Here is a 24646-nt window from a genome sequence, read left to right on the forward strand (position 1 = left end):
AAGATTGGAACAGGATGCCCGGGGAAATGGTTGAGTATAGAGTATCCCTGGAAGTATTTAAAGACATAGATGTGGTGCTTAGGGACATAGTTTAGTGTTAAGGGCTGGACTCCTTAAGGTGCTTTCCAACCTAAATTAGAACAGAATTACAGAATCGCTTAAGAAAACAAAACAGATTTAGTATTGCAGAGGAGACAGGTGAAGAACCTGATGAACTACTCACCAGAAAGAGGATCTTTGCCAATCATTAAAACATTTGGTAAATTCATTACAATCAGCTGCTGGAGGACCTCCTAAACAAAAGAGAACAGACAAAGTTCAGCGTGAAGGAATCCAAATCAATCCCACCACAAAGAATACAAAGCTCCATCAATTATAAAACTTTTAACATACTGGCAGGTCAAAGGTCACAAGAGGAAGCCCCACTTGAGAGAGAAATCACTATTTGAAGACAGCATCAGGTTGCACAGCTAACACGCACTAATCGCCTCTTTTAACAATGGCTAATACGGAACTCAAAGGGTCCCATGGCACTAATCAGGATAAATGCATGACCATGCCAGGAACACCAATCATTCATGCCTTTACCCCAGGCATGATCTGTATTAATCTGATGTGCAACATACAGATGCTGTCATATTTCAGGGCATATAAATGCAGCTGGTTCAAAGGTACCGAAGCCACTCTGTGAAGTTTGAGTAACTCAAATAATTGGTCAAATTATCTCATGGGTCTGAAAATTTAAGGATGGGCTGGGGAAGTGGGTGTGGGGAAAAGCCCTTGACCAGTCATCTGGCACTGCTCAGAGAAACTGGATATAAAGTTCTAGATGTATTTGCATCGTTTTTAATGAGGAGTAAGACAGAATTAAGTATGTCATGAACATCATTTAAGGGTTGTTTTATTTCAGGGGAGATGACAGAACAGAGGTGCATCAGGTTCAACATGTAAATGCCAGCTGTTTGAAGCTGCTCTGAAATCACAGAATGGCTTAGGAGAGAAGAAAGGCTACAAACCCTGGGGCAGGCAAAATGCTTAAAGTTGTTCCAATAAATACATTGCAAAGGGGACTCTGCACAGTAACAGAATCAGCCATGCACCCCAGAAACAAAGAGCAGAGCAATACAGTTGTTAACTTTGACCTGCAGTTACCAGCACCCACTTGCGATGATCTGGATAAAACATTTTGCAGGCAAGTTTTTATTTCACATAAAAAGCCTGGGAGGAAAACAGCTGTATGACTGAAATGCTGTGCTGAGATTCAGGAAACAAAAGTTCACAGATACAACCCTACCAAATGTTTGGCAGGTGCCTTTTTCCTGCTTGTCTCCACTTCCCAGACTACCCCTAGGCCACTGGAAGGGCACATGCATTGATACTCGAAAAGCATTCAGACCAGGGGAAAAAGCACCACAGCCCAGCAAAGAAACACACTTCCTGAAACAATCACCCATTCACCCAAACACTTCCCCTCCAAGCTACCCATTGTTATTTCTCTGCTTTCAAAGTTATACCACAGGAGGAAAATTAAGCCTGATTGAAAGAGGAAATAATTCAGAGAGCCTGCAGCCTTTGATAAGCAGAGTGCATATTGGAAAAAAATGTTTTGTATACAACACATTTAATTTTTTTCCTCTGATCCATACCAAAAAACATTCCTTGGCAGTTCTGCTTTTGGATAAAGTAGAAGTATCGTAGTGTCACAGCTAATAGGGGTTTTGGATCTGTTAAGGAAAAAGGTTCTACAGTCCTTTATGTAATACGAAGCTAGGCTAAGGCAGACCAAACATTCCCTGACTCATTAGCCAAATGCATTTTGTATTTTGGGCATTTGAGACACATTAAACAAAGTTTGTTTGCATCTGTCACCAAAACAGGTGTGAAACCTATAGGATACAAGACCACATGGCTGGAGTGCAATATGTGCTATGACAATACAGCATGGCACTGAGGCTTTAAACAAAAAAAAACCAAAAAACAAAAAAAACAAACCAAACCAAAAAAAAACCCCCTCAAAACACCAACCAACCCAAAAAAAAGACAAAAAAACCAAAAAAAACCCCAAACAAACAAACAAACAAACAAAAAAACCAAAACAACTCAGACTTCGCATATACTGAAGTATGGAGCTTTAACCTGCAATTTCCATGGCAAAAAAGAGGAGAAAGAATTCTGCTTCCAGTCACCCAGCACGTGGAACAGCACTGAGGCAGGAATGCATAAGGAATTTGCGTTGTCTTTGTGTAATCATCAGATCACTAGCTATTTAACTGGCAGACACAAAAGACATTACAGCTAACCTTTATGCTGCTAACATTCCCATGAGCTCCTCCTGCAAAATTGTTTGAGTATATCATCCAACACAACCATGTCTGAACTTCCTCATAATTGTCTGAGCTCAATATCTTCTAGCAAGAATCTGACAGTCACTGAATAGAAGCTGAAATGGCCCCAAGCCTGGAAGAGTGATTTGTTAATTCAGATTGAAAGATTCCAATTGTTGTAAGAGGTGATACTCTGACCCGTTTATTTTCAAAGAAAAATGTTTAAACAGATAATTATCTGTATTATTCTAAAAGCCTTCACCTTCAGATTAGTGCCTGTGATAACACCTGACTTATGCAGTGCAGCTCACCAGCAGATCTCAACACTTTATAAAGGAAGGCCAGCGCCACTGCTCTCCTTTTTCAAGCTCAGGAAAGCAAGTCAGAGAAACAGTTACTTCAGTTTAATAAACTATCCTCTGTGAACCAATGTGCCAATGAACCATCCACTCACACAACCGCAAGCATGAGATAAAACATGTTAAGGGAAAGCTCCTACACTGATCAGTTTAACTCAGATTTTGTCCAGACTGAAACCTCAGAAAGTTAGTGAAGCTCAGCTGACACTCAGTGACTGACTCAGTATCTGGGATAATGTGACCAGATCTCAGATCCATTGCTCAAAATCCCACATCTGGAAATAGAACTAGCATCCCCCTCACCTAAAAGCAAATCAGGAATTCTTCAACGTCTATAATTTATTAGTATTTTCTTGTTTTCAGTAACACAGATTGAGAAGTAAAATGCTGTGCCTCAGCCTGGACTCCCAGCTCCCCTCACATCTTATCACTCCTCCATGAAGACCCTGTGAAGCCAAACTTATGCTTCAGGCAGAAAACTCTGCTGTTCCAGCCTGTAAACTGGCACAGGGACCAAAGGGCCCCATGGACCCAACCATCTCCCAGGGTACAGCTACTCTGGGCATTGAGTGAACCTGGACACACCACTGATGCCCAGAGAGAGAAAGAAATGGTAGATAAAACGCAGCATTTCCCCACAGGGGCAGCAATTATGTTACTGCATTATATATAAAGGATGCTATTATGCTTGAAATCAAACACAGCTGCAAGACTCCGTAACAGAGGCAGAGACGGTGTGTGTGTCTTTCTACTTCAGGCAACCAGCAGGGCTAGGGGCAACACATCGAGGCAGGAACTGGAGAGGGAAACAGGGTTTTCAAACGTTTTAAATAGCCCACAGCAACCCAGAGTACCCTGGAGAGCAACTGTACAAGCAAAAAGTCTAATTCCTCCTGTGAGAAGCCTTTTAATTATTTTTACAGCACAACTAAAGCTTGGTTAAAACAGTAAAGGTTACAACAACAACACATGGTAACAATTTCCCAGATTATTAGAACCATTAGGATCTAAGTTGCCAGATTTACAGCTAGACAATTAACCAACTCAGAAGCCAGTTACTGCAAGTCAGCAATCACCTCCCTCAGAATATGGTTTGTCTTTTTTATTTTTTGTTGCTAGTGAGATTTCCATGAAAAAGAAAGTTGGTATCAAGTGTTACTTAAAGAATCAAAACAAATCCCTGTCAGCCCTCAGTGCAGTGCTCATAGGTTTCTGAAATGTTTCCTTGCCCAAAGATTGGGATATTTTAAACTTGAAAAGATTTGTCCAAAGTCTTTTGACAACAGCGATGGTTGGCAAGAATGGATGCTTCTAGATAGTACATCAACACCATGATCACAAAATATAAGGATCAGCAGCCAAGTGTTACACTCCTTGAGCCAGACACCCAAACTCAGTAGATAAAGCCCACAAAGGCTTGAGCAAGCAGTTACATGACCCTGTAACGACAGGGAGGGCTTTTCAAGTGAAGGTCACACTGAGTGTTTGCCCACACAGACATGGAGCCTGAAGCCAGCTGGGACAGTCGTGACACCCAGCAATGAGAAGGATACTGCCTAAGCCAGAGGTAAGTTTACTGAAAGCACCTAGGCTCTCCAGGGCTGGTACACCAAGAAACATCAGTGAATTACCTAGAAATCGTAAGGTTAAACATAAATATAAATGCTGTGCTCTTATCAGCAGCCTTCTGGTGTCTAAGCCCCTGCTGTGAACTTGCTTGACATCTGCAAACTCTTTGCAATCACTTTTTTAAAAAGAAGCTTAAGACAAAATAAAGCCAAAGTTCCCCCACATTGATTCTAACAGTCAAGGGCCTTAGGAAAAAATCAAGACACATACAAGATTAAAGATAAAATTCTAAGTGCCAAATTAAGCATTTAGGCTTACTAAACACAAGAACACACACATTCATTCCCTCCATCTGAAAGTTTCTAATCATTCCTGGAGTGCTGAGGGATATTTTATGTCCTCTTTTTATCCCTCCAAGATCACACAACACCGGATGTTTACTCTTTGCCTTAGATCTTCAGAAGAGATGCAGTGGAAGCTCTCCCTCTCAAGTCACCGTGGTCACATATTAACACTGTATTTACCTGTAATAGGGTAAGTGGGCCTCTTGTAATTTTGTAGGAACAAAGTCTCCTTGGTCCATACTATATTTCAGTACATATTTTCTTCTCAAAAATACATGTGCAACAGCATGGTCTTAAGGTACTATTCTTAGATGCACTTTTTTTTGTGCCAATTCAAGTGAGCCAACAGTCCTTGCAAGGAAAAAATTGCTAGAAAAGGAGTAGGCAAAACTGTCCTTTCCATGGCTGAGAGACCAGACAAATACACGCTTTACACAAAAACCTTCCCCTGCATTACCATACAGCACAGCATTAATATAGAGTAACTACTAGCTTCTCATGCAAAATTAAATTAACCTCTGCCTGAATCCTAAACAAGAAGCTAGTACTAAATAAATTATGTAAGGAGAGAGGCAGTCTACCAGTCATTGTAATTCAATGCTCAAGCCAAGCAATTCCATTTAAGTACATTGCTTGGCTATGAAATGCTAATTGCCCAGCTGACTGGAAGCCAAATGGTGCTTTCCTACTTAAAATGCCCATGAGGAAAAATCATCATCAGCTTTATTTATACCAGCAAAAGCAAACAGTATCGAGCCAGGGAATTCGGCTTACATTTTAGCTGCAACTCAGGCCAACAGAGCAGGAAAGCTCAGCAGAGTCCTATCTGTGCAGCACAGCCAACATCTTACTCTGATAACCTCTGTGTGGACCTGATCTCACAAACATCCCTGGAGTGGGAAACATTTGGTGAAACACTGAATCCTTAGAGAACGTCTCAGCAGGAGTCCGGCCATCTGCACCAGCCCAAAGCCTCCTAGCAGCAGTACAGGGTGGCAGCTTTGCCCCTACACATTTTAAGGCCCCTTTGGATGCTACCACAAAGGCAGGCTGGGAGCTGCATTTCCAAGGCAAGGTGCACTCCCAAGTCCAAGGGACAATCAAACACAATTCTCTTCTGGAATCAGAATTTGAAGGAAAAGCAAACATGCTAATGAACAACCTTTAAAGTAAAACACACTTTAAACAGCAAATTGAGAAACAAGGGGTTTTTTTTAAAGTATGTTTTTTTCAAAGTTTCCAGTTTTGTATTAAAATGATAATGAAAAGCTACTTTGCGGCCTATAAAGAGGTTATATTTTAGATGAAAAATATATTTGTCTTCCAACAGATACAAACTTCATAAAGGTTGGGGGTGGTGCTGTAATTATCTGAGGAGTTATTAATGGTGTCAGAGAAATCATAGCAAGATTCTGTGAACTGTATGGCAGGGTCTCACAAAAGTTTAGACAAGATGAAACAAGTTGTTGCACAGAAATGACAAGGAAGAGAAACACAAATGTTTTATTGACATGTTTTCCATGTACATCTTACCATGCAAGCATGCCTGATGACACCATGTAGTGACTCAGTGCTCACTGTTTCCCTGCCAACACATTATATACATGACAAAATTTGATTAAGAACTTTGCTCATCTCTGCAACAATTGCAGTCGTTATGTGACGGACTAGAGGATTAGCTGTCTTTAAAGGGATTTTTTTTTTCCTACTGAAAACCAGCAAATTACAAAGCACATTTCTAAAGACCCTTCAAGTGGAAACCCAAAAGCCACTAAAATAACTGTTGCCTCATCTGCTGAAAATAATCAGTTCTGACAATCGTAGACTGGAATCTCAGTGGGAGGGGATGTGAAGGAATCATACCTAGTCTTAACTGTGCTCAGCCTGTGCAGGGTGCAGATAACCCACTAAATGACAAAAATACACTCAGCATAGAAATACACCGTGTAAGATCAGATTTTATTTTAAAAACTTACACATATGAGATTTGGATGGCATATTATAGTCTATCATATAAAACCCCTCAAAAAACCTAGAAGGACCCAGGCATAACCATCCACCCAATTCATTGTTATGGCTCAGGTTTTGTTATTTGTATTAGAGTAGTACAGAGGTCCTATCCAGGAGCAAAACCTCATGCACGGGAGCTGTACAAACAGTAAGACACCCCTGGACCAAAGAGTTTGTTATAAATACCCAAGGTATTGGTAGGCTGATAAAAAAATTAGTAACAAGCAACAGAGGAAGGAAATGAAAATAAGATTCTGTGGTTATAATACGATCCATTGTGTGCACACTTGCTGCTTTATGAACTAGTTAAGTCCTTCAGGCTGGAGAGAACTAAATCACTCCAGATATCAGAGGGCATGGGAAGCAAAACAAGTCCTGATAAACACATTTTGCTTTAGGATGAAATTGTTCACAACACACATTGTTCACATCACAAAAAAGAATCATTTAAGTGTATTTAAATAAAGGTACTTTTATATACATAATGGAATAAATAATGGAGAAGCTGACACACATCAGTTGTGTAGGACTTTTATTTTTTAATCAAACTAAGTACAAAAGTGTATATTTACATCTGAACAATGAAATGTATAGCAGCAGATTTTTTTATCCTAGTTTCAGTAACTCCAGGATTAATCACTTATGCTAATAAAACATACAACTATGGTTGTGCCTAGTAGCAATATTGATTTGACCCAGGGAAGAGAAAATCCAATTGTGGAACGCTGTGTTTTCCTGCTTGTATTGCCAGCAGCACCTTTGACTAATTTATCTACTTTTGCTACAAATAAAAAGCCTATCGATTTAACCTCAACTTCTCTTTTCAAATCATGTGCAAGTGACTACACACATTTGTAACAGTGTCCTGACAAATTACTCTTGACTTCTATTTTTTTCATCTTTGATTTGTCCTGCAGTGGTTTATGCAGTAACAGGGAATATGAAATGTGCTGTGTTGAAGGCTTGTCGCTTGACATTACAAATCTAACCAGCTAAAATGCAATCCATCTGTTGAACACACTTTCAGCTAATCTACGGTGGTCTCTAAGGACTGTAATAATTCACCTTAACACACAGTAAAAAAAACACCACAGGCCATCAGAACAGACTTAAAGCACCACTGAATTCTCTGAAACTCAGCACCAAGCACCCTCACTTGTTTTAAAAGGAAGTCAGTTTTCTCCATACACTGGGCATATTTTACTGGGATAATCAAAAATTTTCATGTCAAAATCTAAAACTGAGCAACTATATTTAAGCTTAACACTGAAGCCTGATACCAAAACACATTAGCCACGCAGAGCTCCGAGGTACAAACTCTACTCCACCGCCCTTGATCACTGGAGTGAAAAAAATTATAATATTAAAATACAACTTGTTATCAAGAAACAAACACCAACACAATAAAAGCTTCTCTAAGGAAGATTATGTGCAAGATCTGTTTTCTGTCATTTCTCCTATTACAAGCATTTCTAAATCTTGGGGGGTTTATGTGTTTGTATGAAACATACAGAGTAAACACCTAACTGGGCACATGATACCAGTTCAGATAAAATACACTGAATTTCTTAACACAATTTCTATAGTGCCATGAAGAAGACCAAAATTCATTAACCCAAGGCAAGTACATGGCAAGTTGTGAGGCTTACTTAGATGTTCAGAACTAAACATCTGCTTTGCAGCTTCAACACTGTATACAGAGGTCCAGGCTCTGAAAAAGTGCCAAGACTATAAAGAAGCAGGCAGCCACTGGAGCGACAATTGTGACACAATTCCTGAAAAAGCAGCAGCCAAAAGTAGAGGAAAAAAGGAGTTAAAGATGCAGGAATATGAGTTACACATTATAGCAATACTACTTTCCCAAAGATGAATAATGAGCAGGAGCTAGGTAGCACAAATGTATACTTTTTGCATTTTTGATAGTACCAAGTAATTTATTAGTACAAATGTTGCTTGAAAAAGAATGTGTTTTCTTGGGGAAAACTCTAAAACAAACTGTTAATCCTATGAGGGCACAGGGGCATGTGTGACAGGAATAATTTTGAGGTTTCTCTAGTACAAATATTGAAAAGCCAAGGCAACACTGAAGTTTAAAAAAGAAAACAAATCTGTCAAACCAGAAAAAAATTAGTAAAGCAGGGAGGGGACAAAAATGGGATAATTTCATGATTTCTAGTATTATGAAAAATATTTTAGTAGCAAACAGGAGGCCTAACAGATGCAAAGGACTTTAATATGAATGTATGAGTCAAATTTCATCAGTGACTCAGGGTAATAGAAGTACATCCAAGTTGACCGTTACCAACATGATACTCTTAACGTCCTGTTGGAAGCAGGAACGCACAAAAAACCTTCCCATCTACCTCTCAGTCCCCAAAAGAAACAAGCTGCTTTACCCTGCCATTCTTACTAATGCTGACTAAGATCCTACTGTCTCAGCCATCTTGACTGCCATGGGGGCATGTCAAAAGTCAGCAAAAGGTGCCATGCTTTGCCTTCCAAACATCCAAACACCCTCAGAGCTGCTCAAATACAAGGCAGTTAAAGGCTCAGAAACAAGCACAAATGTGTTCAGTCTTTCCAGAATAATACTCCCTGAATTCACGTTACACTGGTAAACTATTTTGAGAAACCCAAACGGGTAGCACTGGAGAAACACAAAATGACACCTAGAAACTGAGAAACTGTAAATACATGGACAGTATTCAAGCAGTGATGACCAACAGGAATTTTATGGGATAAACATTTATGTTATTGGTTAGCGTTGCTCGCTTTGAAACGCATGAAAATCTTTGTCTCTAACTCAGGAAAAGCAGTATTTCCAGGAAAATTTTTTTCTCCCAGTGAAGAAAGGGGTTGTGACAGTGCTTGATGAATACCTGTTAGAGAACTGAGCAACTGATCTGTCAGTACTTGTCGTACTTCCTTCCCCTAGCATGTTTATAAATGTGAAGGGGAAAAAAAAAAAAAAATCAATTAAGTTTAAATTAAACCCTCCAATTTCCAAAAGCTAATTTTAAAGGTTTTTAACCATGAGTTTCCAACAAGCTTAAAACCTGTGCTTGGGCAGCTTGCAGGCAACCTAGTATTGGACAGCAAGGTAATGTTTCAGGAAGCATGCACACAGTCACTATGCCATCAGCTTACTTTCTAACTGCAACAGAGAATGCAGCCTGGGCAAGAGAGGTCCTTGAGGCATTTGCAGATAACCATGCAAAAAGCCACGCAGGATTTACAGAAGAGGGAAGCTTTTAGCTGGTCTGAAGGGAAAAGGAGAAGGTACAGGGAACAAGCTGTGCCACCCTACAAGGATGCCTGACCCAACAATATGATGCTATGGGACAAATGAGGTGAATGAGGAAGTAGAGGGAACAGAAGGTTTCACTGGTGAGGTCTGTAGTTTAAAACAAAACCAAAGGAGTCTGTATTTGCTAATCACTTGATTATGTTAGGTGCTTTCTGCTACAACCACCTGACGCTCTCTTGTAGGCAAACTCCCATTACCAACCAGCTAACAGGGGCACTAAAAACTCAAATACCAGTAAAGCAGAGAGTCCTTGCAGTTCAGGCATGCCCCTCTCAAATACTCCTAAAAAAAAGCTCTTAACGGGTATCACTGCAGGTTATTGTTATGAGCTTTCCAACTATTCTGAAGCAGAATTTATATCCAACATCAGCACTTCAATGCATCACCGCATTATCACTATCATCTAATTTACCCAATATTAACAAGTTCAACAAACACCCACACATCCCTAGCCATGTGCTTTGCCACTGTAGCAACAGTCTAAAATTTTTTCTTAAGGTGAGTAAAGGGAGAAGCTTCAAGTCAGATCAGATGGTTTTCTAATGCACAAATGTACAGTGGTGTCCCTCTTTATAGCTAGCAGATTGCCCCAGGCAGGGAACTTTCAAGACCTTCAACACCTCCTGCACTGTACAGCTGGAGAAGCTGCAGTAAATTTCACAGTGACTTTCTCAAGGTAACCCAAGCACCCTTGGGAAAGAAAGCACTTCCAGCATTTACTGCTACAGTCATCAGTTTTACCATTAACACTGAGCTGCAGTTACAATAGAAGAAAAAGAGGAGAAGAAAGATGACCACAGAATCTAGCAGTGAATAAAATGAGAGGACAGGAAAAGGAAGCCATGTCCTCAAAATAGCGTCTCGGATCTCATCGTTCCCTTTCTGGATTTTCTATGCTCATTTTTGATTTTCACGGGCAAACAACCTTTCCACCGGGAGAGTTACAGAGTCCCCCGCGGAGGAGGGGCACAGGTACCCACGGAGAGGAGACACAGCTATTTGCAGTTGACACTCAGCTATTCACGGAGTTTACTGCCAGTAATTCGCACCTCGGCAAAGCCGGGTCAGGCGAAACCCAACAAGGCAATTACCAGGTCAAGCTGCCCAGAACAGCCTCCCTGATTTGCCAAACTTGTTGCCACCGGGGAGCCTCCTCCTCGGTCCCACCCCACGGAGACCTCTCACTGGCATCTGATCCCTTTGTAAGCTGCCAGCCTGGAGCTACCGAACAAAGAGGATGATGCTTCAGGATGCTTAGTGCTCAGCACCCACCCAAAGCAAGCGGGTCCAGGAGGGGACCTGGGGCAGCCCCCGGACATTCTACACCCCAGGACAACTGGGGGACTTGCCCTCTCCTGTGCCATTCCCATCTCACGGAAGTTCACTTGTTGCCCCTGCCTGCTGGGTGTCCCATAGTAACAAATACTGTCCTCTAACAAGATATAGGTACACGCACTATCTATCTCTATACATCTACACATACCGAGTTTTGTGTGTATGTGTTTCTGCTATTTCTCCCCCCTATTACTCTGGGATCATTATAACTGCTCAAACCTGTAACAAGCAAAATCCTTCGGGAAACCCCATCTGATTTTCTGTAAGGAAAACTATCCCCCACATTCTCACATTTGGAGTCCCCATGGCTCAGTAGCAAGAGCATCAGGAGCCTTACCCCACACCACACAGCAACAAGGTGGCTTCTTAAACACACAACACTAAAAAGTGCTGAAGTGATGAAAGAAAAACTGTGATACATCATATACTTGATAAAATTTAAGGTTAGTCTTTCAGGGTCAGTTCAGTTATCCAACTTATTTTGAGTCTGAGAATATACACCAAAAATAGTTGCTATAACACTTTTTTAAAAAAATGAATGCACAAGCATTTTGAACGAATATGAAAAATCCTAACACAAGGTGCTGTGGTACATCAAGATTTTACATCTGCAATCATCAAATTCTTCTTTATGATGAATTCACCCTCTAGACACTTACAAACCCCACACACCATTCTATTTCACAGATATGCAAGAGAAAGCCCTTAAAAATTAATGCTGAAAAGCCATGGAGCCACATTGAGTCCACAATTCAAATTGCAGTTAATACCACAGGATAACAAAGATCTCCTTACTGCACAGCAGGGGAAATATTTCACAGAAAGAGAGTTATGACCAAAAATAGATAAAAGGAAAAAGTCCCTTCCAACAGCTGCCACAATTTTACCTATACACAGGACAGGAAATAGCCAATATCCCTGTGTGGTAGCTGCTAGGCAAAATTTACTTATCAATGGCAATCCAGGCTATGCATTCACACACATATGCATACTTGCACATGCAAACACTTTCTCAAGAAGAATTTTCAGTCTTGCCAGCTCTTAACAGAGCTCCTTTAAGTATCTGAAAGGACTGATTAGCCCTGCTTAATACAATCTGTGTAATCTACTGCGGATCTTGCAGATAACTCATAACTGTTAACATTAATTAACTCAGCAGAGCTGTACCCTTCTTGCTCTCCCACCAGCCTCATACCACAGAGCTCAGTTTAAGCGTTCTTTCATGACAACCCTAGCAGACAGCTTCCCCAGAGGTAAGCAGCAATGGTGAGCTTCTGATGCAGAAAACTCAGTTAAGGAATTACTATGTTTTAAGAGAAGACTTTTCTCCACACTTTTTACTTCTCTTCATCAGTACTGAGCAGTAGTCACAGCACACTCAATGCCTACAATACCCTGGATACCCATGATAAAAGAAAAAATGTGAAGGATACTGCTGCATCCTAGAAAATCCTTTCTTTATGCTATCTGTGAGAGAGACAGACAGAAGCTGTGTCACTATGTCATTATTAATATTTAGGATAGATTAGCTTTAACAGTACTATGCCAGTTTTAAGGCTTCTGACCACTACATTTTTTTTATGTCAACAAAACACCATTTCCTTCTAAGATGTGATGTTTCGTGCTTTCCTGAAAGCGGATGTCATCTATCATATGCTCAGACAAAAGCCTCATTTATAGCTGAAGGAAAAAGCAACTTTCAAGACCTTGTATTTACCGAGGAAAATCTTAAAAAATGGTCACAAAAGATTCAAAGTCAGCAAGAGCCCCCAAACACAAGGTGCTGCATTGGCTATAGGTAGAAAAAGCAGAACTGTGCATAGTGCCAACCCCCTTTTTTATTACTGGTGTCATTTTTTCAACCATACTACTTAATTTTCAGTGTCCTTGAAGGGCACACAAAGGTAGAAGACATGTATGGTTCTCAGCAATTTCCAAGCTGCCTCACTTGTAGCTAGTATCTCTTACCTCCATCAGCAGAGCTCAGGTTTATTATTTAAGCAACATAATGGAGGGAAACCCAATATGAAGTATCAAGTGACTTTGAGCTCCATATCAACCAGATCACAAAACAACAGCCAAGCAACCATGATGAGCTGGAAGCAGCAGAGGGGAGGATAAATCCCTAGAAAAATTGCTCCAGGCAACAGAAATTCAAGCCTCAGGCTGCAGAGAACAGCAACACGTCCCATCCAGCACATCTGGGCTGTATTGCTCTGTAGAAATAAAGATTATTAGTATTTCAGAAGACACAGGTTATACAAAAGTGTATAGTGTTGTTGCATCTACTGAGCACCAGGTCTAAGCCTAGCAGCACTCAAAGCATGCTGAACGTCCTTGGTGGTCTGGAAGAAGTCTGATTCCTAGAAGCAGCCCCCATGAAATTTTAAGGGACACTACAATCAGAGCAATGTAGCACAAGCAAAATTTTATCTGCAGAGACAGTGTTTACACCCTTCACCTCAGTAAAGCACAAAATCTTGGCAAGGAGTTCCACTGTAAAACATGAAAAGGAGCCATGCAAGCTCCACTGCAAACTGGGGAATGACAATGATGTTGTTAAATGCTGGAGTAAGGACTATCTTACTCCGGTTTAGTAGCAGCCTTTCACGTAACTTATTAAAATGGCTCTGCATCATTGTTTAAACATACTTTGGTGCAGGCATCGAATTACTCTGACACAAAGTATCATGAATTAGTTCAGTGATGAATGGCCAATCAGAAACTGGAGCTCTATGGGAACTGGCGCAGTCGCTCACCAGAAGAATGTTACGGTAAAACAAATTGTGCTCTTCAAACCTATAGTAATCGCCTGCATTTTGAAGCTGGGCACCCAAATGAATGTTTTTTCTTCACAGTGCTCAGAAAACATGCAGCTCCCACAAATTATAAAGGAAGAAATGGATGCTTACTACCTGGAGGAAATAATCAGAGAGAATCCAGCAGTTGTAACACAGTACCTTAACACAAGTCTAGGTACTCTGGCACCTCAATAGCAGTACCCAAAACCACTGTTCCTCTAAATCTCAGCATAAGGCAAAGTTTCTATTTCTACAACATTAAGATACACAGTAAATATAGGCTGCAAAAATAAGGCATTTTAGTTTGAACCTCCAAATGAAGCAATTTCTTTTGATAGTGAAAATATGCAGAAGATCTGCTAAGTCAAACATTAACACACAGTAGTAAAGACCAGAATCTCCCCCAGACTAAATCTGTAGCCACTGATGTTACTTTCTAACCAGCAATACAAAAACAGGCACAACTGAAACTGAAAATAAAAAGAGTATTTGCTGCATTTCAGACTAGTAGATACATGATTCCTTGTGAATTTTGACTAGAAGTCATTCTCACGAGGTAGAGGCAACAGCCCCTTTGAAATTGGCTCAGCACAATGCACACAGGAACTAAGCAAACTTCTTCAAACAGCTCTGCCAACACCATTCAGCTCCAAGCTGCAAAACTCCTGCTGTTTCAAACTCAGGGCCTCCTGTGAGCAAACTGCTGATTACACCAGGTTGTATGGCAGGTTTTTGATACATGCACAGGCCAGAAGAATAAGAATGAAACCTGCCCACTAGTCATGTTAAATACAAGATTTCACACCAGACTGAAGGAAAAGGATACTTTGTCATCTATTCATTCCCTTGCCCCCCGTTAAAGGGAAAATGCACTGTAGTACACTGTACACACACTCTGAACAGAGTGCACAACTCATGCAAGCATTACCAGACACACTGCTATCACAAAAGATAAGTGGGAGACAGCACCATGCCAACATCTTATCTCCAAACGGGGGAGATATACTCAGTCAATAAAGCCAGAGTGCTGAAATGCAGGGCTGCAGCACATTTAATGGGGTTCTTTATCCCCAGTTATGCTTGTACATTACAGAAGATTTGGAGTAGACAAGGAAAATTAATTATAACAACTCCACAGGCATCTTTCATACTCATTTTTATGAGATTAATCCAGAGGAATCAAACTCTTACAAGCTTCTGTGAAATTTTGCCGGGGGAGACCCCTGGGTATCGCTCCAGGCAAGGAAAGAGCAAAGGAAAGGGATAGATAGGTAGAGGACACAGGACATGCAGAGGACTCTCCCCTGTTCCCATAATACTTGCTTTTTATTTATGAATTTGAGCAAAGAGGCCTTTTCTGCCTAATGAAGTGCAACTCCCTTGTTGCCTTGTAGCACCACAGCTGTGAATCTCCTAATTGCATCTTTGGTATGCAGAAGGTAAGAAATGTTCATGAAAAGATGGCACAAAAAGCTTTGCTGGTCGGTCACAAACATGGACACAAGGGTTTTTTCCTCAGGGAATGGCCAGCACAGAAATCAGATGTTCAGAATATATTTCTGGCCATATGGTTCAAAGTGATGAATAATGTGCTTTGGAAAAGAAGGATGATAAAAATAATACAGCACTGTAGTAAAGCACCAAATTAAACAAATAACAGGTGGTCACTAAAAACGCATTTTTAATGAGCACCTCTTTATGAATGCACACAATGCAAAGTGGTTTCCACTACTTTGTAACACACCACTCCTCCTTATGGATTAAAAATACCTCAGTTATATAGAGTGAGATGTATAAGTTCTTGCTCTTTGGACCTCTCATAGAATTTATTTTTGTAAGATTTGGCAGCCAAGTAACATGAACTTTAAATTCTGAACTCTTAGTACTCACAGATTCTTTAATTAACACTAACTTTTTTCACTAGGCAACTTTTTTATTAAATGTTGATGTGTGTTTTAATAAACTTTGATGTGTATCCAGTATATCTGCCTCATCAAGTGTTCTGCTCTTCACATATATATAATTGAGGAAGACAGCAGTCCAGTGGTTAACACAGAAGACAATGTTTGAATTCCTGAGTCCAGACAGACATGAAACACAGATCCACAGCAGTTCTTCAAAGTGAATTACTGCGTTCCCAAGCTCTTCCCAAACCAGTCTGCATAAAATCCAGTGGTCAAGAATGAGACACTACTCCATACCAGGAGGTACTGCTACACCACAGGGTATTAAAACATCATAAGAACCAGGGTTACTTATCCAACTGAGAGAAAGCTAGAGAAATTATTAGAGGCCAGTTACCCAAGAAAGCAAGACTAGTTTAAAAGGCCTATTTCTGCAATGGAGGAAGTCTCAGAAAGAATCCCAGGCAGTTAATACACTCAGGAAATGAGAGTTTGTGCTATTAGAGCTACAGTGTAATGAAGTACATTCAGCTAAACCTGTATCCTGCTTTGTCTCAGCAGAAGAGCAATATTATCCTAAGGACTGAGGCAGCAGTTTAAGCAGCTACTCAAGCCTGAATCTTCTTGCATGAAGGAAGGTCAGTGTTACAGAACATGAAAATAAACGTGTTCCTCCTCTCAAGTGCAGCTTTCTTGTTAATCTCAAAGATGACATATTCTTCATGTATCAGTCACCACTTTAGAGCCCTGATTCATACAGGGAGACTTAGGAACACATGGCAGGTTACTATTTCAGCAGGTTGCTTATTTCTGCAATGCGTAATACTCCTTGTAATTCTTAATTGCTTTACTCCTCAAGGGCATACAGCATATGTCTTGGGAACTGGAACAGACTTGCTCTGAATAGCAAAGAAAAATTAATGACTTGTCATTAAAAAGGTGAGAGGTAGTAGTAGTTAAGCTCTACTCTCTTCTAGCTGGTTCCTTGGAAGGACAATAATTTTTAAAAAATATTATTTTTCCCTTTTAATAGTTGTTTTGATGATACACTAAAAAAATAAACAAAAAAGGCTTGTCCCCACTCTGCAAATAGAAATTACTTTAGGCTGCTGTGTATTTAATATTGCATTACATTACTCAGTATGGTTGTTCTGTTAAGCACAAACTTCAATGACTTCCCAAGTGCCAGCAAACCAGTTCACTCCATTCATAATTTCTGTGATACAGCAGCAGTGTGTGCCAAACATGTGGAACTCAAAAGGGCCTGTATCACACAGAGGGAATGATGATTAAACAAACTGGGAGTGCTTAAACTGACTAACAGTGCAAAAACCTCTCTCTCCCCCTAGTAAGTGCAGTTAGCTGATCTCAGTTAAGCCAAATTCATCCTTTTTATGAACACACAGCTTCCCTAATACCTTAAGATTTGCATCACAGCTTACAAAAATGTAACAATCCTTTAAAATCCTTTCCTAATTGAAGACTAGCAAAAGGAGACCAGAATACCCTTCTAGGAGACTTCTTGGAACACCAAGCAAAAAGCACTGCACTTCCATCATGACACTTGAATGCTTCTTCACGTACATACGGGAGTAATTAAAAGACATGCCTTATACCAGCCAGCTAGATACCAACAGGACAGATTACTCTGAGATAAATAAACCCAGAGGCTCATGAGTGTATGTGGGGAGGAGCTGCCTTGTTGAAGCAGCTGCCCATGGCTGCAGTTCTCAGCCATTGTACTTGGGGGGAGAAAAGTCTAACCAATGGGAGCTTCCTTTTGTATTTCAAGATTGCAAAGCTCCAGTCTCTCCAGGCAGGTGGGTGTCAGCACTCCAAGGGAACACACACAAACTGAGCTCCCTGTATCTCACCAGGGGTCTCTGCTTCCAGGCACAGTCCCTGCTGCCTGAGCTCTTGTGCACTACCCACATGAGCCCACCTGGAAAGGCTTTGTGCCCACCACAGTCACAACACACCCAACAGACAGAAAACCAGTCCTTAGAACCTGGCACTCATCTGACAGAAGGCTTGTGCTGCAAGGTTTGGGCATTTGGGAAGCTGCACATTTCAGTTTGTATAGATTCATGCTTTAAGGAAGTCAAAGTTGCCATCAACACCAGCAGATCTACCTGGCAATAAACCAAAGATTTCAGAGTTGTTGGTGCCATAGCTGCCACAAGTCCAGCAAATGGGATCATATTTCAGACTTTCCCCTTCTCCCAGGTAAATCTACCAACATCTGGAGTGCAGGTATTCTGGGGTCAGGGCTTTCATACTCTTTTTCTCTGACAGCTGTTCAATTTATTTTATTTCATGTTCTTAACCTATTTCATGTAAGTCACACAGATGTACTTTGATACCACTTTTTCTCATTTTGTGAAACTACCTCTTTTCTTACAAGTGACCTGAAATCTTTCATTTGGGGCACATTAAACTTTTCATCTGATGGCTAAGAAGGTAGGAAATGGGAAGAAGCACTTTTAAAAAAAACCCCTTAGTCCTAGTTGAAAGTGGAGTAAGACAACAATTAAAATTACCACAGTGCATAAAAATAGTTTAAAAATCCATCCTATGTACTCATGTAATTTTTGTTGCTGTAGAATCAAACAAATGTTTGAAATATTAAACAAGTGTTACATCAAACACGTCAAAAACATATCTGAACTGACCAGTATGAAATACTAAGCCGTACATTTTTGCAGTTTAATCTCTTTCTTTGCACTCAAGCACCCTTCATTGTGGCTCTTTAACTAACTTGACAGTACAAGAAATCTGCATGGTGAGAAAGGAGTTCCAGGTATGTATCTCCAGACTTGTACACTTGTCCCTTTCACAATTTTTTGGTACTGTGTTAGGCAAGACCCATTCTTTATCATCCCAGCGAAGAAAAGACAATGGTTGTACACACCCCAACAAAAGAACACTCCCCATCATAGGCACCAGACAAAGAGGATAAATAGGGAAACAACCACAAGGTCACAGCATATACCTGCAGAGTGAATTTACTCTTTCTTAAGAAAAGAACTAAAAACCAACCACCACTCCAAAAACTACACACACAAATGCAATGAAACCTATGGCTCAGAAATCTAGACTTTGATATAGATTTATGGGTGGTGGGGTGGGTGGTGGGGAGAGGAGTTTGTGTGTGAGTGAGATTTTATTCTTAATATGGCTTTGTTTTGGGGATAAAAAACACAAGGACTGAGTATTTCTCAGCCTCTTCTCTGCTTAGGCAGATATATCTTTCAGCACCTCTTTACCAGTTACACAAACCTCTCAAACTGCACCACTATATATTAAAAACAATCCAAACAAACACCCCACACAGAACAAAAACAAACAAACAAACAAAAAGCCACACGGAAAACCCCCACAACTACAATGACTTAAATCTAGTGTTGACCTGATAACCTCCTTTGGCACGCTGGTCAGACAGCTGCTTTAAAATCCCAGATTGACTGATTCAAAACTATCACACATAGAAAAGCTTATTTAAAACAAACGTGCTGAAAGCCAATCTGCTTGTCACCTCTTTTGCATATTAAATATAGTTGGCAGAAGCAGCCGAAGTATTTTATTTGAGTTACTGCTGAAGTTTTAAGCTGGGAATTATATGCTACCTATTACAGCAAAAAAAGCTAATCAGGAACTTGTTTGTGTTTTAAGCAGCATTCAATGGCATTTAACCAACTAAAAATAAATCACTCTTCACCATTAGCTTTCTTAACTTACAAAACATTTAGGGGAATTAAGATTAATACAACCTGAAGGGAGAGACTTGCATGAGTATCAGTAAGATCAAAGTGGCTTGTGGGTTTGCGTTCTTTTTTTGTTGTTGAAGTTGGGCTTTTTAAAGTGTATTTGGTATTTAAGATTATTCCTTTAGAGTCTCAAGAGTTACTGGTAATAACTCTATATCTACTTGGCTATAAGTGTATTTCTACTTGTTTAAAAGCATACTGAAAAGAAGCTTTAAATGAGCTGTCCTTTATAAATGGATGACAGTACAAGCCTGAGTGCAAAATCTGTGCGCTAGAAGAGCACAGCAGTTTACTGTGTCATAAAAACAACTGCTTTTTACTCTCTCATGCCAACTCAGCTCTCTCATCTGAGAGTGTCTCTCTTACAGCAGGTTTGGCAGAGGACTCAAAGCCTCCAAAACTAGGTGTCCTGCTAAGCTCAAGACTGGGAAAGCAAGCCAGTGTATCTTCTGCAGATACTAAAAGTGGCTGCCATAAGCACTGCAAAACCTCTAAGCGCTGATAAAGTGTGATACATACCTTGACACTGGTAAAAGCTGCAATATGCTAGCAATATGTCAAGAAGAACCAAAACAAATCATGGTCTGGCAGACAGCTCTGGTCTCACAATATCCAAGGGTATCAAACCAAAACTGTTTGAAGACCCTGCTATGCAAGATGCTCAGCACCTCTATCAAGTCAGTGTCACTTAAAATCAGATCCTATGCCATACAAAGGAAGGACAATTGCAAGTTAACTGAAATGCTTTAGGAAACAAAAGGCCAAACTGCAGCTGTGTCTAAGGGAAGACAAGTCTTCAAGCAAAAACAAATTATTTGAAATCTGAATCCCTCAATTGCAGAGAATTTGGACCTAGCAATTTATAAGAAGAGAATGGGCTAAGTGAAAAAGGGGGATGAAAATCACCTCTCTAATCAAGACTTTGGCACAGGCTACAAAGGAAATGCATACTGGAAGAAATGTGAGACAACTCAACCAAGTTTGAGAATTAGAGCACTCTGGTTTAGTTTCTTCTGCATGACTGGATGCTGGGAGCTAGATTAAGTGCCAGAGCACTGAAGTGTAAGCAAGGCTTCTAATAATGGCAGCTTTTGTGGTCTTCTACTACAGAATCATTCCTTCTGCATGTAAAACTGTAAAGATACATCCACATGCTGTTCAGATAAGCATTTGCCACAAACTCTGAAAACAAAGAGAAAGCTTTCAATACTGACACTTTTGCATATTCAGGAAAAGAGAGTGGGGTTTTTTTTTGTTTGGTTGTTGGGGGCTTTCTTTCACTTTTTAAAATATCAACATTGAAGAAGTGACCTTGAGACATTTATTACCCCTTAAAGGGGCAACTCCTTGTAGCTGAATTGTTGTTTTGCTTTGAAGTAACTACACAGTCTTGAGAAACTCCAAGCAACTCAAACAGGTTACTAGTCAAATGAGAAGGGCTGTAGGGGTTTTTTGGTGACTGCAGTTTTTGTTGGATTTTTTTGTTGCTGGTTTTTGGTCGGTTGGTTTTGATTGGGATTTTTTAATCTTTTTTCATCTTTTTTTATGCTTGGTTAGTTTGGGGGGGTTTTTTGAAGTGAAATGTATTTTACTTTTAGAATAACTGCTTCTTGGGACTGATGCTGTTTCTTCAGCAACTTCATCCTGACAAATGAGTATTTTAACATACTTGGTAGTTCTGCCTATAGTGTAAAAAAAATTAAAAGAAATTCAGCTCCTTGCAATTTCTACCAGTAAATGCTCATGCCTCCCTTGGGTCCCCAGTCATTTAGCTTTACTGTAACACAGCTGCTCCAAAATGAACCAGGCATTAAACTCACTGCCAACCTCCCCTCCTATAAAATACACTGCACATCTAACAGGTCTTTCTGTGATACAAATTTGATGCTCCACTCCCTTGCAAATACGTTTCCAGTGGATATATTACGGATAGGAGCACCATTAAAAAAAGAAGAAAAAAACCCAAGACACACAAGAACTCTAAGGTTCCACAGGGAACTTAGCTTCTTTTGGTTCTTAAGCATACAGCAAACAACTTAGATGTTTTTGAAGTCAGTTCTTTAATGTAAGGTAAATAAAGGTGACTTTTTTAGAGAGAGCATCACCTACTGTAGTTTAAAAATATTAATTACCCACTAAATAAGTAACTTCCTGTCCTGTGAAAATGATTAAATGGCATTCATACAGTATTCTTCCTTTGTGCAAAGACAAGTCTTTCCTCCCAGCCCCCAAAGGAGCAGATGTCTATCACTATTATCTTGATCACCTAATGCACACAACTGATGTCATTCTAAGTCTAAAAAACAAATTAAACAAACATCTAGAGACTTTTAATAATGCTAATTGTGAAAGAGAACAGACAGTAGCAGCTCCACAGGGGCCATTTCTGTCTGCTGAGCTGATTTTTATTTAGGCACTTTTACTGGCCATATGAGGACCCAGCAGAATTTAAACACTTGACTCTCCTTCAACTCCATCTCAATCTCACACATAGCTTATACTCAAACAGCCCATCTAAACAGCTATTTCAAAAAGTCACTCTGCTTACTCAAAGTACAATGTGCACACACTTTAATTTGCTGCTTTATTTGCGCCTTAGAGTTTGCTCATTTTATAAATCCTTCTCTTCAAAAACCAACGTGTGCAAATGGGAGATGCATGCACGCACGCGGAAATGATAGCATTACAATTTCTATGCACTCATGAGCAGGTGCCTTCCTTAATTTGCATTGGTGCAAAGTCCATACACCATGTGAAGTAGGAAATATACCCTTTCCTGTGAGTTGTCTTCAGCAAACAAATTAGCACACTAAAATTCCCTCCTGTCCCCAGGTCCATGACTTTCTCAGGTCCAGCGACCTGTTCAGCAGGGTAAATCCCACCACTCTTAACCAGGGTAGGTGTCTCCACAACCTTCACACCTATTTCTGGGCCTAAGAGCACTTACATTTGCCAAAGTACTGGAGGTCATCTCAAACTCAAGCACACCTTTACAACACAAACCACGAAAGTTTTCAGAAGTAAATAAAACTCTGCGTTAGATCCAAGATCTTCCACACATTTCTGAAACCTGATACTCCTTCAAAACGACAGAAGCACTGCTTTAAGAGACATCTCAAATACCTGTCTCAGATGAAAATACCCTGTGGAAGAATTCCTTACGGGTCTAATAAGCCATTAAAAAGGTGAAAGTTCATTACAGAGCTTTGTATCACAAGCTGAACTAGGATGCTGTTGAGTGGAAAGCCAAGGCCAGCTGAGATACAGGCACAAAGAGACACCTTTGCTTGCTCCACACCACAGGGCCTCAGATCACTGCCTGGAACTGACAGGAACAAGCCTGAGCACCAAACCTTAATCCAGAGTCAGAGCTGTGTGAAAGCAAGACTGTGGACTGAACCCTGTCTGTCACAATACAGAATGTGACAATAACCTCAATGAAAGTGACACTGGATTAAGTAACACTTCCACAGGCAGAACATGCCTTTAAAATAAGAATATAAATCACTTTCCTTTACTACCTGCCATTAAAAAAGCAGAAGTTATTTGCTTTGGGAATTGGTATGCAATTAGGGGACTGTTTGGCAATCATACTTTATACATTGGTGGAATTCATCTTCTCTCTTTAAAGACTTTTGAATGAAAAGTACTAAATGACATGGAATTCATTACAGAAACACAGGCAACAAAGCGATCTTTAGCTTTCATTTTTTATTATCTTTTAGCAAAAAATAAACCTCAACTCTATATTCAGCTGTAAGTGGCATGCAGGCTGTTTTCTAACTTACCCAAAATTGGTAGGCTCTATAAAACTTAATTCCCTCCTTCACAAAATTTCAGCTGACAAAAATAGGACATTTGCCCAAAATTGAGGCAGCAGGACTGAACATGGCTGTCTGAACAGTGACTTACATCTCAAACCTAACATCCAAAAATACATATGAAGTAGAGGACTGAAATACTCTGTGGCTTTAGCACTGGTAATCACAGCAACAGTCAAGGAGATTAACACTAGGCCTTGGCTTTCCTTAAGGAAAGTCACACACACTCTCACATTAGTCTTTTTAAAGCCATATAAAGGACACTGTGGATGCGTTCTGCAGTTCAGACATCCCAAGAATTGCTCTTGATTAACATGTCAGAGGTTAAGTAAATGCTTCTGTGTGGGAACCAAACAGCTATTCCATACTGTAAAATTTTACAGGTCACCTCCATTTGCCTATTTTAGGCCACTGCTCCTCTCTTTCCTTGGCTCAGTTTCTTCATTTGTCTGCACAATATATTCACATCCTTCAAGCCTATTAAGCAAAACAAAGACAAGACTGCAGACATATGTCAGGCTACTCTGCCCTTTCCCATATTCTAGCTCCAGGAAAAAAGTAGTTTAAAAGTCAGCCCATTCTCTTCCATCGGTTTGAGGTCGCTATTTCATTCTGCATTAAAATGCACATAGAGCCTCAAGGGAAAAAAAACATGTCTCTAAAATGAGTCCTCCCTTAAACTTCCAGATAAAATTCAATCTATCAGCCAAAATGCATCCTAGAGTCACAACCAGTAGTCTCAATCAGGTGTCCAGCCTGGAATAGGTACCTCTCACCAACCCGGGAACACTTTGAAAACTGACCTCTGCAGAAACTTATTTCAACTCTGAAGCAGAAATGTTTGTTTAGTTCTTCTGGAAATGACCAAGACAATTTTCACTAACAAAGCATCAGACAGTCTGGCTGCTAGTGATGAGTCACCTGTCTCTTTCCCACTGAAATACTTGATAACAGGACCTATACAAAATGATCATGATTTTTGTTATTCTTATGTTTGTTCCACTGCAGCAGAGTGGTACTCTTTTTCAGCTGAAGAACTAGATCAAAGACTAACATCACTGATTCAGCATTTCCCAGAATGGCCGCACCAAGGTCAGTCATTCCC

The 24646-nt window shown here is 40.2% G+C and overlaps 1 protein-coding gene across 1 annotated transcript in view; it reads right to left on the bottom strand.

Annotated features, from left to right (window-relative positions):
- The window catches only part of CCDC88C (coiled-coil domain containing 88C), a 97162-nt gene that overhangs the window by 58073 nt on the left and 14443 nt on the right, over nucleotides 1–24646 (bottom strand). Inside the window, exon 4 of the mRNA XM_082283124.1 lies at nucleotides 224–293. Within this exon, the coding sequence (XP_082139250.1) occupies nucleotides 224–293 (70 nt within the window). The remainder of the gene's footprint in view (nucleotides 1–223; nucleotides 294–24646) is intronic.

The sequence above is a fragment of the Coloeus monedula genome (assembly GCF_965178545.1).
Source record: "Coloeus monedula genome assembly, chromosome: 6".
Taxonomy (NCBI): Eukaryota; Metazoa; Chordata; class Aves; order Passeriformes; family Corvidae; genus Coloeus; species Coloeus monedula.